The sequence below is a fragment of the Salvia splendens genome, chromosome 12 (genome assembly GCF_004379255.2).
Source record: "Salvia splendens isolate huo1 chromosome 12, SspV2, whole genome shotgun sequence".
NCBI lineage: Eukaryota > Viridiplantae > Streptophyta > Magnoliopsida > Lamiales > Lamiaceae > Salvia > Salvia splendens.
The window spans coordinates 33,744,142-33,758,164 of record NC_056043.1 but is presented as its reverse complement, the minus strand read 5'-3'; the positions used below and the strand labels follow the sequence as shown (position 1 = coordinate 33,758,164).

Genomic DNA, 14,023 nt, shown 5'->3' with positions numbered 1-14,023 from the left:
GCACTAGGATGGAGGAGGATTTCTGAAGCAGAAGGCTGCCATTCGGTGGGCGGCAGAAGGCGAAAGGAACTCCAATTCTTCCACGGGTGGGTGCGACAGAAGCGGGTGAAGTCCCGGATTCACGCCATTCAGGCAGGAGGACAGACTCTCACGTCGGAGGAGGACATCAGACAGTCGGCGGTTGACTACTTCCAGCGGCTTCTCACGTCAGACGTTGAGCACTTGGAGCAGCCGGACCTTGATCTCTTGCGCGGTCTCCCAGAGTCCGTGGACCGCGAGGGCCTCTGTGCAGTTCCCGACTATGATGAGGTGAGGGCGGCGGTCTTTGGCATCAGTGGGGACAGCGCCTCGGGACCGGATGGCTTCTCGTCTCTTTTCTTCCAGCACTGTTGGGACATCGTAGGAGCAGAGGTGGTGGCAGCAGTGGCGGACTTCTTCTTAGGAGCTCCCATGCCCCGCAGCTTCACGGCCACGACCATCATTCTCTTGCCGAAGAAGCAAGCCCGGCGACCTGGGCAGAGCAGGCCGATCAGCCTTTGCAACGTGACCAACAAGATCATCCAAGATCTTGACATCGCGTTTGGCGCCGCTGCTTCCTCAGGTTGTGGCGCCGAACCAGAGCGGTTTTGTAAAGGGTCGCTTGCTTAGTGATAATGTGCTCTTGGCTCAGGAATTGATTCACGATATCGGCAGGTCGCTCATTCAGAAGGCAAATCGCCTAATCTGGCCCTCAAGCTAGATATGGCTAAGGCCTATGATCGAGTGCAGTGGCCTTTCCTCCTCCTGGTGCTTGAGAGGATGGGATTCCCGCCGGGGTGGGTGAGTATGGTCGATCGATGCATCTCTTCTTGCTGGTTCTCAGTGCTCGTGAACGGGGCTCAGGCAGGTTTCTTTCAGTCTACGAGGGGACTTCGCCAGGGAGATCCGTTATCGCCGTCGCTGTTCGTGCTTGCTGCAGATTATCTTTCGAGGAGCTTGAACAGGCTTGTGGACACACATCCTGATATGGAGTATAGATGTGCTAGGCGCGCGCCGGCCATATCCCATTTGTCTTATGCCGATGACGTTATCATTTTTGTCAGGGCGCACAGACAGTCCGTGGAGAGGCTGGTTCATTGTCTCGAGCACTATTCTGCCGTGTCGGGTCAGATGGTGAACAGGGGAAAGAGTCATTTCTACCTCTTTGAGAAGTTCGACGCTTGGGCGGCTGAGGTGGCAGAGGCGAGTGGATTCCAGCAGGGATTCCTCCCTTTCACTTACCTTGGTGTCCCTATCTATAAGGGGGGCTGAAGGCCGCTACCTTTTAGATATCCGACAGAATGGTGGACCGGATTCACAGCTGGTCTCACAGACATCTTTCTCTTGGAGGGCGCCTCGCTCTGATCAAGAGCACCCTTGTCACATCCCTCTTCACATCTTCCAGGTCCTGAAGCCGTATCAGTATTGGATGAGGGGTTGGAGCAGATCTTGGCCCGGTTCTTTTGGGGCACGGTTGGGGAGCAGAGGAAGATTCACTGGGTTAGCTGGAAGAAGAAGATTTGCCTGCCGTTGGATGAGGGAGGCCTCGGCATCCGTCGTTTCCGCGAGGTCGTCAAAGCTTTCAGCATCAAGCTCTGGTGGAGATTTCTCGCGCAGGATTCACTTTGGGCGCAGTTCACCATGCGCAAGTATTGTTTCCATGCTGGTCGTGCTTTCATTTCTCCTTACTCTGTGCATGATAGTCCTATCTGGCATCGTCTCACGGACATTAGGGGTCAGGTTCATGGTCTCATTAGGTGGTCCCTAGGCGAAGGGTGGATTAGTTTCTGGGATGACGTGTGGGTCGGGGATCTCCCCCTTAGGACCTATTGTCCGCCGGGGACTGATCTTCCTGCAGCTGAGGTTTCTAGGTTCTGGCATGATCATACTTGGCATGTTGAAAAACTGCATGATTATCTGGCTTTGTATGGTGTGCCTTTGCATGTGTTGGATCTTATCAGGGCTGTCCCGATTGAGGTGGGCAGGCGGGATGTGATGCGATGGAGCCTCACTGGCGATGGCGAGTTCTCGACGGCCTCAGCTTGGGAGCTCATCCGGACACGGTCCCCTAGACATTTCGGACTTCGCATGGTTTGGAATGCTGGGCTGACCCTACCATCTCTGTCTTCATCTGGCGCCTCCTCCTCCACAGGCTCCCTGTTGAGTGTTATGTTCAGGCCCGTGGTATCTCTCTTGCATCCAAGTGTCTCTGTTGTGTCTCTTCTATTTCAGTCGAGTCGTTTCACATTTGTTTGTGTCGAGTCCTCTGGCGAGATCGGTTTGGGATTACTTTGATGGCTGGTTCCCTTACATCAGCACACACATTCACACGTGCACTGACATTGCACATAGATTAGGTTTTTGGTGGAGGTCCTCTCACAGGGCCACCGCCTTGCACATTAGTTTCATCATTCCCTGTTTGGTATACTGGTTTATCTGGACGGAGAGGAATAGCTGCAAGCATCGCGGTATTTCTTTTCGTTCTTCGCATGTTATTGGCAGGTTGTTCGGCACCTGCGGATCTTGGTGGGGCGGGTGTGCTAGTCCCCTTCATTGGAGCGGTTGCACCCCGGCAGTTGACTTCATGCCTTTGGCGCCTCCTCGCCGGCGAGTTCTTCGGTCCCTGCAAGTGCTTTGGCATCCACCCGATGATCCTTGGGTGAAGCTGAACACCGACGGGGCCTTTTCTAGCTCGACGGGACAGGCAGGCGGTGGGGGAGTGGTTCGGGGCTCAGATGGTTCCCTCCTGGGGGCCTTTTGCATGCCCCTCGTAGCTGGGTCGGCCTTCGAGGCAGAGCTCTTGGCTCTTCTTCACGGGCTGACTTTGGCTTTGCAGTTCTCATCGCATGTTTGGGTCGAGATAGATGCGGCAGCAGTGGTCGCGGTGTTCACTTCAGGACGCGGAGGAGCAGCGGATGTGAGACATCACATGGCTCGCATTCGTACTTTGCTCGCACAGATACAGTTCATGTTCTCTCACATCTATCGAGAGGGCAACCGGCCAGCTGATTTTTTGGCAGGTAGGGGGTCCAGACCCCTGCCATCACCTTCTTTGATGCGGATTCAGCACCTCGGTATTTGAAGTCGCTCGTCAGGATGGACCAGTTGGGCTATCCGAACTTCAGATTCAGATATCGAGATGGATGACTACTTCACTTGGTCCGTGGTTTTGATTTATGGTTTTTTAATTTCCTTTGGATTTGGCACGCATTTGGCCATCATCCTTGTTCTTTTTATGATGTATAGCTTTGTTATGTTTATTCTCTCTTTAGTTAGATGGTTAGTACCCGGTCTGTGGGGATACCATAGTAGCTATGTTAGCTCTTGTGTTTTGTATCTCTCGTGCGGACCGAGTCACTTTTGGGCTCGTCTGATGTATGTTCTTTTGGTGATTTTTGATATATACAGGTTGGGGGTCCGCCTGAACCCCCCGCCGTGATGGTGTTTGAGGAAAAAAAAAAAAACCCTAAACCCTAAACCCTAAACCCGGCAAAGGGTGTGCTAGTCCCCCATCATTGGCGCGGTTGCACCCCGGCCGTTGACTTCATGCCTTTGGCTCCTTCTCGCCGGCGAGTTCTGAGGTCCCTGCAAGTGCTTTGGCATCCACCCGACGATCCTTGGGTGAAGCTGAACACCGACGGGGCCTTTACTAGCTCGACGGGACAGGCAGGCGGTGGGGGAGTGGTTCGGGGCTCAGACGGTTCTCTCCTGGGGGCCTTTTGTACGCCTCTCGCAGCTGGGTCGGCCTTCGAGGCGGAGCTATTAGCTCTTCTTCACGGGCTGACACTGGCTATGCAGTTCTCCTCGCATGTCTGGGTCGAGATGGATGCGGCAGCAGTGGTCGCGGTGTTCACTTCAGGACGCAGAGGAGCAGCGGATGTGAGACATCACATGGCTCGCATTCGTACTTTGCTCGCACAGATACAGTTCATGTTCTCTCACATCTTTCGAGAGGGCAACCGACCAGCAGACTTTTTGGCAGGTAGGGGGGTCCAGACCCCTGCCATCACCTTCTTCGATGCGGATTCAGCGCCTCGGTATTTGAAGTCGCTCGTCAGGATGGACCAGTTGGGCTATCCGAACTTCAGATTCAGATATCGAGATGGATGACTACTTCACTTGGTTCGTGGTTTTGATTTATGGTTTTTTTATTTCCTTTGGATTTGGCCCGCTTTTGGCCATCATCCTTGTCCTTTTTATGATGTATAGCTTTGTTATGTTTATTCTCTCTTTAGTTAGATGGTTAGTACCCGGTCTGTGGGGATACCATAGTAGCTTTGTTAGCTCTTGTGTTTTGTATCTCTCGTGCGGACCGAGTCACTTTTGGGCTCGTCTGATGTATGTTCTTTTGGTGATTTTTGATATATACAGGTTGGGGGTCCGCCTTAACCCCCCGCCGTGATGGTGTTTGAGGAAAAAAAAAAAAAAAACCGGCAAAGGGTGCTGGATACCGCGTCCATCCTGGAGGTCTCGAGTTCGAACCCTAGGTGGCGTAATTTGTCTTTCCTCCTTGTTATAGGAGTTGATTTGTAATTTCCTCCTTCATATATATGATATAAATATATGATGTTAATTTAAAAAAAAAAAAAAAACCCTAAACCCGGCAAACTCCAGTAATAAGAGAATTCCCTTTTAGCCCAGTGAATAAAGGATAGTCTTGGACGATGTAGTGTCCCTTCCCCTTTCCCCTTCTCTTTCCCTTTTAGCCCACCATCGTACACCGCCGCAGACGATGTAGTGTCCCTTCCCCTTTCCCCTTCTCTTTCCTTTCCCCCTTCTCCCCATGGGCGCGTCGGTGGGAAAATTCCGGATCGGAGACAGCCCCAACTCCTCCAGCGAGAACGTGTCGAGGCCAGTGAACTGGGTCTCGACAGGAGTACTCGCCGGGTTGTTCGGCGATAGTAAATCCATGTAGGACCGGCAGACGTTGTCCACCGGTGATTGGGGGACCCCCTGCCTACTCCCCCCGCACCCGCCGGCGACCCCTGCATCATCGCCGGCATCATCATACCAGGCATCTGGGGCATCATCCCCTGCATTCCAGGCATCATACCCGGCATTCCGGACATCATACCCGGCATTCTGGAACTCTCCCCGAGCATCTGGGACATTTGGCTCATCATCTCATACCACTGCGGGTACATGTTGTAGTACCCGGGCATCATCCCCGCCGGCATTTGAGGTTGGGGCATCCTCCCCGGCAGTTGGGGCATCGCGGCAAACATCGGCGTCGTCCCGCTAACGGGAAAAAAAGGCGACGGTGAGTTGCTCGAAGCGGGGGAATCGCTATCGTGGTGCTCCATTGTTCTTCGAAAGAAAAGTGTGTTAGAGAGAGAAACTTGTTAAAACAAGTGGTGTGATTGAAATGAAGTGCAACGAGACGTATTTATAGTATTTTTAAAAAAAAAATTAATGCAAAAATCAGAAATTCCGCGCCGACGTCCATGGGAGTCAACGCAATGGCAGACGTCCCGACGGACGTCAGCAAAAAGGCGCGGACATGCGGTGTCCGTATCGAACGTCCGTATCCGTTGAACAGTTGCACAATGGCAGACGTCCCGCGCGGACGTCGCGCACGGCGGTCTGACAACCGCGTGGAAGTCCGCCATTGCGGATGCTCTTAGTCTATAGAATTGTTTTAAAGAAACTACATTTACATCTTAAACTAAAAGATATGTGATTTAAGCATAAAGTTGTGTATCATAATTTAAATTCTTTTGATATAAATTGAATATATTAGATGCAATATCTTGGTGAAAGAGGCCATTAAATTGTCTTACTCTCAACGATGTATTCCTACTATGAGGCCCTTATAATTAAAGCGTTTCGGAGTAATATGTAAAAATGCAGTATATCATAACTTGTTTTTATTTAGACATATAAGAATTATCTTAACTAAATTAAATTATAGTAGTGCTTAATAAACCTTTATTTAAAATTTTTAAATAATATTTATTGCTCCCCAATACATGTACTCCAAAAATGGGCAATAGGCGGAACATCGAATTCAATACGAGCCCATTAGATATAAGTTCAATTTGTGTTGCTTTTTATTAACCTAACATCGCGCTAACTATGGAAAAGTTATTTGTGCAAATTGCATTCGATGCGAAATTCGTAAAATATGACATAAAGAAATAAAGTGAGTAAAATATGAAATACCAAGATCAAATGTGAATTAAGTAAAAAAGAGCAATATAAAAAGTGAGTACTAATAAATCAGAAGTCATTTTTCATTTCAGATATAAGACTATTTTTTATGGATGGTCGAAATGGAGATGTGAGACTATTTTTTTAGACGAAGATAATATTTAATAAATGGATGGTTTGATAATGAAGCTATATTGGCCAAATGGGCTATCCAGGCCCAACCCATGCCCGTGAGGCCCGAATAATTCAATCACGAAACTTTGAAATTGTTATCCATTTAAAACGAGTGAATTTATTAGCGGAGCTAGTTTTAACTTCTAGACTCTAGATATTGATCCTTTTGTGTTTTATTAACATTGTTTATTTAGAATATTAAAATTATAGATATTATGTTTATATAATTATTGGGATTGTCTTTGTTAATTTAGTGTGATTCATTCGTTAGTTCTCAATTATGGAATGATTGATTGTTGTAAAATTTGAGATGTTTGAACATGTAGATATATTTATAGAGAAGTTATTTTTGGGTCTTATTAATGAATTTGTATATTTATTGCTATAGACAAACTATAGTATTGGAGTATAAATTGGTTTCCTTATATATTGAATTTCTGATTATATATTGTAGCTGGTAATTGGATTGGATTCGACTTCATTTTATTGGTTTTATCTGGTCTTATTGTATATCGATTGAATTTGTACAGCCAAAATTTTCATCTTTCTTTAAGGGTTCGGGCTTATTTTTGTTTTTATAATTTTATTTCTCTTTCATAAATTTAGTGCTAATATTTAAGTTTGTGTATATTTGTGATAGGTTGTGTACTCTGTGAAATTAAATAACAGTATCTCAATTAAAAATACTTATATATATGGAACCGCATATAGCGTGGTTGGAAAACTACTTGATCTCAAATCTGAAGCGCTATAGTTTTGTAAAAAGGGAGTATTAAGAATTATGTTGCATTTTTTGTGCATTGGCGATTGCCTTCTAATTGAAGTTTCTTGGATGTAATATGTGTTCTCTACAAAAGAATATTGATGTTTTCTCTACTTCTACCCACAGCCAACTTTTAACAAATGAAACCACCATTCTTTACTATTGCTTGTATATTACCTTTCGTCTTATACTTTTATTTGTCAATCACCTTATTTTATACTGATTAACGTGTTTTTTTATTTGAACTCATATTGTTACATGCGCGTAACAACTGCGATTATTCGGCTGTATTATGAGTCCAAATTAAAACAACACTTCTTACAAGGTCTTCATTTTTTCTTTAATTTGAACTTCCTTCTTTATTCGAACTACTCAATTATATATTACGTGTTATATACCATTATGTATTTAATATGACAAATTGACAATGGTGGCATAGGGAGCGGTTATAATGTGAACTTTTTTAAAATAATAGTAACTTTTGAGAACAGTAAATCATATTAGTTTTTTGATATATTAATATTAATTGTCATTATAAAATATATTCTATTTGTTAGCCATTAATGCCATTTTTTGTTTTTTTTTTCTATTTGTTAACAAATGTCTCATTTCACTTATACTATATTTAGTAAGTGGATCATTTATTCCACTAACTCATTTCACTCACATTTTATTATAAATCTAATACTCCATTCATCCCTAATAATTCATCACCATTTGATCTGGCACAGGTTATTGAAAAAATTAGTGGTACGTGGGTCTTATCTTTATAAATTAGTTTTATAATAAAATAAGAGTGGGAATGAGTTAGTGGAATGTGGGATCCATTAGGAACAGACAAAATTGGAAATAAGTAACAAATTTTTAGGGATGGATGGAGTATATAAAAGTATGACTCATATATCACTAACTTTATCTATTCATTTTTCTTTACAAAGTCAAACAATTTCTTAAAATCAGAGCATGTCAAATTTGAATCAGAAACTGATATATTTTGTTATGTCAACTAATATCAATGTATTTGCAAATTAATATAATTCTATATTCTGATTTTAAGGAAAATTATGTCACATTCCATTTTCTGATGACATATCACCGAATCAGTAGCATAAAATAGAATAAATAAAACTTATATTCGCTAGACATGCCGAAAACCATGAAACCATACTCCTATTCCCAACACACATTAAAATTAATGAAAGAAAACAAATTTGGTAGCCTAGCAGAAGATTTATCAAATCATGTGGTATCATATAAATAATTGTTAGTTGAGTTTTTTATGCAAAAATTTGGTTGAGCTTTGACTTGGTGGAACTAATTAAAAAAAAAGTTACAGCTGTAGAAGATGCTAACAGAAAATTTGTGAGCAATTATCCTCTCAAAAAAGGACAGAAAAAAAAGTCATCACTGAATCTGTTCCACCCTCTGTGATTACATGCAATGGAGGTGGAAGAGGGAAAAGGTTAACCATGAAAGCAAGTTAATAGGAGTACTATAATTAATCGACGTTAATATATTTTTAAACGAGTTGATTTATTAACCTAAACATCACCTAACATCTTGCCAACTCATTAAATAATCATTACCAAAATGACAGTGTTGAGAATGATATTATGTGTCTTGCACGACTAGAAACAAAAATTAGATATCTTGTCCCATCAACCCCTCCTTATAAAGTCAATAAACACAAAAACTCAAAGTCTCTGTTATCTGAGCACAGAGAGGGATTGTAGAACAAAAACACAATGAAAGGCAAGCAACAGAACACTGTGAATGTGAAGATAATCTTGATCTGCTTTTTCTTCCTCTTCCTCTTCCTCTTCTTGGTGATAATGAGATCAACATTCCCATATCCCCATTCACTCACCTCATCACTCATCCCTAACTCCACCATCAATCAAGAACCACACTGTCCAAACAAATGCACCAAAATCCCATCTTCTCTCTCAAATGCATTAGTCCACTATGCAACCTCAAACACCACACCACAACAAACATTGCAAGAAATCTCAGTCTCCCTCAAAGTCCTCCAAAACAAATCACCCTGCAATTTCCTAGTCTTCGGATTAGGCCATGACAGCCTCATGTGGACCTCTCTCAACCACGGTGGCCGCACCGTCTTCCTCGAGGAAGACGAGAGCTGGATTAGACATGTCAAGGAAGAGATCCCATCTCTTGAATCCTATCATGTTGTGTATGACACCAAAAGGCATCAAGCTGATCAACTGCATGAGATTGGAATGCAAGAGCACTGCAAAGAAGTGGGTGATCCAAGATTCTCCAAATGCCAGCTTGCTCTTAAGAGCTTGCCTAGTTTGATCTATGAGACACAGTGGGATTTGATAATGGTGGATGCACCCACAGGATATCATGATGGGGCACCGGGGAGGATGAGCGCCATCTACACGGCTGGATTGATGGCCAGGAACAGAGTAAATGGTGACACTGATGTGTTTGTGCATGATGTTGATAGAGGGGTGGAGGATAGATTTTCTAAGTCCTTCTTGTGTCAGGGTTATCTGGTTGAGCAGCAAGGGAGGATCAGGCATTTCAATGTCCCAACTCATAAATCAAGTTTAGGAACCCCATTTTGTCCCTCAGCTTGAATGTGGAAAATCAATATATAGTTACTCTCTGGTTCATGAATGAATGGCTCTTCTTCTTCTTCTTCTTGTTTTTTTGTTTACTTCATCTAATTCGTGAGAAAACATATTGCTCTGAATATCTATCTTGATTGTTAACATTTGATTTAACCGACGTAGATTCTTGATTCATTTAACAATGTGTCTGCTCTTACAAACTTGATTTCATACAGCTAAACCAAACAACAACAGCTAATACAAAGAAGAAAGTACATTAGAAGACTAGAGCAAGATCAAAAGTTAGCAAGTTGCTGTATGCTGAAGGGATAGGCAAAGTTACTGCTCCCATTGAAAGCCTTATGTCCAAACAAGACGTTAACGGCTTCTGTCGGGTGGAATGCATCCCAGAATATGTACTTGCTCCTATCAGGGCATGGTGTCTGGAAAGGAAGACAGGTGATCTGCCCACTGTTCTTCCCAATCCCACAGCAACCTTCGTTTAGAACACTAAATCCTGCAATATTAGAATGTAAGAAAATGACTTAAACCCCTTTAAATAAATTATTAGAAGTCAGAGAAGATGAGATGAAACAGATTTAGAGACCATATGATCCTGCATTGGAAATGAGATCTTGAAACATATTCCCAATGTCAATGTAAGTAAAAACAGATCCTGGTTTTGTAGTAATAAGATTGTTGACCATGGTCTTTGTGTTAAAGTTGAAGGGCTGAACAAGCTGGTTGACTTCATCTGAGCAGACTCCATTGCTGCTCTGTGCCAAAATGCTTGGAATGCATCCCATTAGTCCAATCCCTCCTATCACAAATTTCCTAGCTCCAAGATTGTACAGATTCTGCATTCAGCATCACCATCATTAGAAGAAGAATACCATAATATTATTGATTGAATGTGTTTAAATGGTCCCTCTCTTACAGTGAGCTGCTGAGAGTATTGCTGCACCAAGTGATCTGCAAACTGCTGAGGATTGTAGTGATCTTTGGTATCGTAATTGGGCATGAGGTAGTTGTTGAGGTAGTCATTACTACCCATTCCAACAAAGAAGATGGACTTAGCCAGATCCTTGCTCACATCTTGTGCACCACTACTGCTTTTTATTTGTTCAAGACTGCTCTCAAAGTTCTTGATTTGCTGGTTGAATGGAATACGGCTCACCTGTTAAACGAAACAAACAGAGAAACTGACAATAAAGCCACTTTGTAGACACCAAAATAATATTGGAAACCATCAGTCAAATTTTAGGCCTCTTTTTGAACCATTAGTCAAACATGTGACAGAGAGAGATTTGCATAAATATATACACTTACAAAATTCCTGCCTGTATCATCAAGAATGCCAGCGGCAGCAGATGCATAATTGACTCCATATCTAATTTGATCACCAGAAGCTTGAGAGTAAGGAGGTATCAAGGGCAATCCCAGCAACTCAGCTGCATGCATATGATATGCCCATATCAGAAATATAAGTATCACCATTTTCCTCATTAAAAAAGAAAGAAAGAAAGAAAAGCAGCAGTACATACCTATTGTATCAACCATGGTATAGCCATTGGAGAATCTTCCAGTGGGGCCGCCATTGAAATCAATGCCATAAGGAAAGTAGTTAGCTTTTGCAAAAGATGGCAAATCATTGTTGTTGCCATTGTCAATCAAGGAGTCACCAAAGATGAACAAGGCTGGAACCATTGCTCTCCTAGTTTCACCATCTTGACCCCTTGCAATGTTTGCACCAAACACCAAGAAAAACAGACAAACCCCACAAAACCTTGAAACCTTGCAAGCCATGGTGATGTCTTTCTGCTGCATGATGTGTGTGTATGTGTGTGGTTGTTGGGGGGGGGGGGTTAAAGAAGGTGGCGGTGGTTAGGGAGGAGTAAATGAGTTCACCTGTATGGTGTCTCAGTGGAGTAATTAGATTCAATAATATCAGATGCATGCTTAGTTTTTTTCACCACTTGTTTTGGTTTTTACCTCTTTAATGATCTTCATGATAGCTCAGCTTGGATTCACTCGGTTTGTTCGTAATTTTGCTTTCGTTTTCATTGATTCTACAATGTAAATATCTATTTTATTTTACAACCGTGTAAGTTTTTGCTTGAAAAGGTTAGCACACCCTCCCTCTGTCCCCAAAGAATATACACTTTGAGCTCGGCACGGATTTTAATGTAAAATTGAAAAAGTAAAAGAGAAGTATAAAGAAAAAATAATTAAAGTATTGTTAGTGGATAATGGGTTTACTTCACGAGAGATAAGAGACTTTTCAAAATTAGAAAGTGCATATTTTTATGGAACGTAAGGAACTGAGGGAGTACTATTAGTGGCCTGATGGCAAAATGCTAGAGAGAGAGTATAGAGGTTAAGGGTCTAAAACTTAAATAAACTACATGTCTGATAATTGATGCCCTGGAAAGCAAAGACTTAACAAACTAGATTTCATTAATTTGAAATATCTATCAAAAGATTACGATTCAAATGAATATAATGACATATGCATGCAGAAACGCAAGTGTTAATTACTAGTTGAGAGGTGCAGGCGAGAGAAAAAAGAAAGAGAGAGTGATAGGGTGGCTATGGCGGCATCATTTATTCCGGCATCAAATATATCATTTCCAACACTAAATATAGTATTACACCTCCCTAGGAAACTCTCTCTCTCTCGATTTACGATTGCACTAACCTCAAGCATTGTCTGGGAGAGTTTAGAAGATGGTTACACAGCATTTATAACACTATAACATGGCAGGGAGTTTTGACTTTCCACAAATTCGGTATACAAATAAATATAACATAGATAAACCTAATAGTGGAATGAGATTCTAATTTTATAGGGAGTACTAATTAACTGGAAGTAGAAGCATTCACACTATAGTTCACATGATATTATACAAATGGATGAGGATGAAGATCATGCCATTTTGACAAAACATAATTGTGTAGAATCAAGGGTATGTTGATAGAAATCTATGGATCAACAAGATTTAGCAAGATTAGGTATTTTGACAAAACATCATTGTGTACTCAAGGGTATGTTGATAGAAATCTATGGATCAACAAGATTTAGCAAGGCTACGTAGATAGCTAACAAAAAATCATGTCTCATTTACACATTTTTGCAGAATCAAAGTGAAGAATAATCTAGAATTTAGATAGACAAACTTTTGGGAACCATAGGTGTCCAAACAGTATCTTCACTTGAAGCACTTGGCATCCAAGAGTGCTTCGCCTTGAAAAGGCTGCATCGGTGATATCTGCCTTGACCCAATCATACAGCTCCAACAGAAGCCAAAAGTCTCTCTTAATTCACACGTTTCCAACAGAAGGATCAGAAGATTGGAATATGGATCAGGTTGCACGAGCAACTGCACAGCCCAAACCGAATAAATCCCAAGCCCAAATTGAATTAGTCCATTTATCTCACATTACATACCAAAGTCTGAAAGTTATGCTTCATAATAAAATATATACAATTTAAACACAAAAAAACATTTGTACAACGCATCCAATTAAATTTTATACAATTAATCATCTCTACATAAAAGAGAGTTTTAATCAATCATTATCGCAAGTATCATTCATACGAAATGAAAGCCGGCTCAATAGGTTGTCTTCATATAATAACTTCAAGATAAAACTAATTGTATATGTGCCAATACTACAAAATAAAAACAACAAATGAAATGGACAAGACGTAAAATAGAGACAAAAAATCTGATATTCGTCCAGCTGGTTTTAAATTTTAGGCATTTCATAATCTAAGCCAAGTCCTAATTAAATTTGAATGGAATCAATCTCAACGTGAATTTAAACATTAATTATCACAATCCTATAGTATTTATTCAATCTTATAAATCTTGTCCATAAATCGAATAGGATCGTTAAAATATTTTGGTAAAGAAACGTATTTTTCGAGAATTAATTGGTCAAATGTATTTATTTATGCATTCTGACTACTTTAAAATGCTTCCCTTTTTTGTATAAGATTACATTTTTAAAAAATAGAAAATAATTTAAAACATTCTTCAATATTTTTGTTATAGGTTTTATGTGGTCTTTTAAATTGCAGGCGATAGTGAACTGCTTTAAAATCAAAAAAATACCACAAGAAAAACTAAGGCAAATTAGTTAAGAAAAAAACAAAAACTGATGAGTAGAATCAAAAGCTCCAACTTCTTCATCATTTTCTTCGTTTCACTAGCTCGACTGGATTCAGGTATGTCTCTCTCTCATTTTGGTATATAGAAATTATTTTATTATTTTGTTTATGTAACTGTCTAAGTAATTTCTGTACATTTCGTTCACCCTAATTATTCATGTATTG

General features: G+C 41.5%; 2 protein-coding genes across 2 annotated transcripts; one reads left to right on the top strand and one right to left on the bottom strand.

Annotated features, from left to right (window-relative positions):
- Positions 1 to 8,828: 8,828 nt before the first annotated feature.
- LOC121758096 (glucuronoxylan 4-O-methyltransferase 2-like) lies at positions 8,829 to 9,748 on the top strand. Its single transcript, XM_042153534.1, has one exon. It carries the CDS (start codon positions 8,851 to 8,853, stop codon positions 9,709 to 9,711), a length of 861 nt encoding a protein of 286 aa, XP_042009468.1. The 5' UTR covers positions 8,829 to 8,850; the 3' UTR covers positions 9,712 to 9,748.
- A 120-nt stretch (positions 9,749 to 9,868) lies between these two features.
- On the bottom strand, positions 9,869 to 11,499 carry LOC121758313 (GDSL esterase/lipase At1g71691-like). The gene is made up of 5 exons (XM_042153732.1): positions 11,229 to 11,499; positions 11,014 to 11,135; positions 10,622 to 10,861; positions 10,292 to 10,541; positions 9,869 to 10,201 (listed from the first exon to the last, which is right to left on the bottom strand). Exons 1-5 carry the CDS (start codon positions 11,488 to 11,490, stop codon positions 9,981 to 9,983), a joined length of 1,095 nt encoding a protein of 364 aa, XP_042009666.1. The 5' UTR covers positions 11,491 to 11,499; the 3' UTR covers positions 9,869 to 9,980.
- Positions 11,500 to 14,023: the final 2,524 nt, after the last annotated feature.

Bases quoted from the DNA above. Each gene is read 5' to 3' on its own strand.
- LOC121758096 (XM_042153534.1), top strand. From the start codon at position 8,851: ATGAAAGGCAAGCAACAGAACACTGTGAATGTGAAGATAATCTTGATC.
- LOC121758313 (XM_042153732.1), bottom strand. From the start codon at position 11,490: ATGGCTTGCAAGGTTTCAAGGTTTTGTGGGGTTTGTCTGTTTTTCTTG. The intron at 11,136-11,228 runs GTATGTACTGCT...ATATGCATGCAG, and splicing joins TACCATGGTTGATACAATAG to CTGAGTTGCTGGGATTGCCC. The intron at 10,542-10,621 runs GTAAGAGAGGGA...TGCTGAATGCAG, and splicing joins AATACTCTCAGCAGCTCACT to AATCTGTACAATCTTGGAGC.